The sequence below is a fragment of the Dendrobates tinctorius genome, unplaced genomic scaffold (assembly GCF_039654945.1).
Source record: "Dendrobates tinctorius isolate UK_male_01 unplaced genomic scaffold, ASM3965494v1 ptg000404l, whole genome shotgun sequence".
In the NCBI taxonomy this organism is placed as follows: Eukaryota; Metazoa; Chordata; class Amphibia; order Anura; family Dendrobatidae; genus Dendrobates; species Dendrobates tinctorius.
Window position 1 is genome coordinate 933067 of NW_027362069.1, and position 1532 is coordinate 934598.

The 1532-nt window shown below is 46.6% G+C and overlaps 1 protein-coding gene across 1 annotated transcript; it reads left to right on the plus strand.

Moving 5' to 3' along the window:
- The first annotated feature begins 422 nt into the window (after positions 1–422).
- LOC141076407 (oocyte zinc finger protein XlCOF29-like) lies at positions 423–1118 on the plus strand. Its single transcript, XM_073563858.1, has 2 exons — positions 423–764; positions 894–1118. Exons 1-2 carry the CDS (start codon positions 687–689, stop codon positions 1116–1118), a joined length of 303 nt encoding a protein of 100 aa, XP_073419959.1. The 5' UTR covers positions 423–686.
- Positions 1119–1532: the final 414 nt, after the last annotated feature.

Genomic DNA, 1532 nt, shown 5'->3' on the forward strand with positions numbered 1-1532 from the left:
ATATCCACAGGTGTCCCCTCTAATTGGGGGAAAGGGATAGAAAAGCCTCTTATCCCGAGGGGAAACCCTGTACATGGAGACATCGGCCTCAGATCTCTCCTGTCCTGTTCTTCCAGAAAAGCCTCAAACTTCTGTGTGTGACTCAGAGCTGAGATCTAACGTGAGAGAAGATTCCAGTGCGGGGAAGACGGGAAACCTTCATATAGACGGCCGGTGGGGATGGAGTCAGTGACCGACTCTGGCCACATCTGTCTCTAGAGCCGCAGTAGAAGATGAAGATGTCGTCCTCATCATGAAGGAGTTATTTCTCATGTCGCGTGTAATGAATCTCTCCTGCAGTATTGCTAATGCCGATTCCAGTGTCGGTAATGAGACGAGAATTAGCGTTATGGAAGATGAGTCTATGAGGAACGTGTTCAGCTGCCGACTCCGAGGAGGAAACTGCTTGTTGTCTGTGGCCTAAATATATAGGTTTTATTAGTAGATGTCAGGGGAGAAAACTAAACCCTGTAAGATAATAAATCTCCTCATATGTTTCCCTTATTATCTCCAGTAATTGTATTATTACACAGGATTCTTATGATGTTACATCGGATCATCTTCTTCTCATTCAGGTCTCTACAATATCGGATCCTCTCAGTGAAGATCTTCTACAAAAGAGAATTTTCCTGATTTACCCATCAAGGATGGATATGGACAGAGACAAGATGGCAGAGAGGATGTTACACCTCACCCTAGAGATCCTCTTCCGTCTCACTGGAGAGGTGAGAGATTCTGATGACCTCACATTACATCATTCTTATCTATGGGAACAACAGATGGACAGAACTGGAGAGGTGAGGACTCTGGGAATGTCTGTAGTGAGATTTATTAATGTGTCTCTCCATTACCAGGATTACACAGTGGTGAAGAAGACCTCTAGTGATCGCTGTCAGGACCCTGTGTCCGAGGGATGGGGAAGACCCCTGAGCCCAATCACGGGGCCTCCACCTCACCCCCTGATCCATGAGGACATCAATGACCAGAAGATCCTAGAACTCATCTACAAGATGATTGAGCTGCTGACTGGAGAGGTGACACTGCTGGGAATGCTGGGACATTATACAGCAACACTATGAAGGGATCGGGGGGATGACGGTATCATTGTATGTGTCAGGTTCCTATAAGGTGTCAGGATGTCGCTGTCTATTTCTCCATGGAGGAGTGGGAGTATTTAGAAGGACACAGAGATCTGTACAAGGACGTCATAATGGAGGTTCCCCAGCCCCTCACATCACCAGGTAATAGACAGGACTAAATACACACGGCCTATAATTATCTGTATGTAGAGAATGAATTCAGTCCCTGTATGTGTTTCCTCCAGATCTATCCAGTAAGAGGACAACACCAGAGAGATGTCCCCGTCCTCTTCTTCCACAGGACTGTAAACAAGAAGATCCCAGTGCTCCTCAGGATCATCAGGTAGATGGAGAGAAGGTGTCAGGAGATCTCCCCTATGATGTGTAGACGGCTGTGAAGGTCTTGTGCTCAGT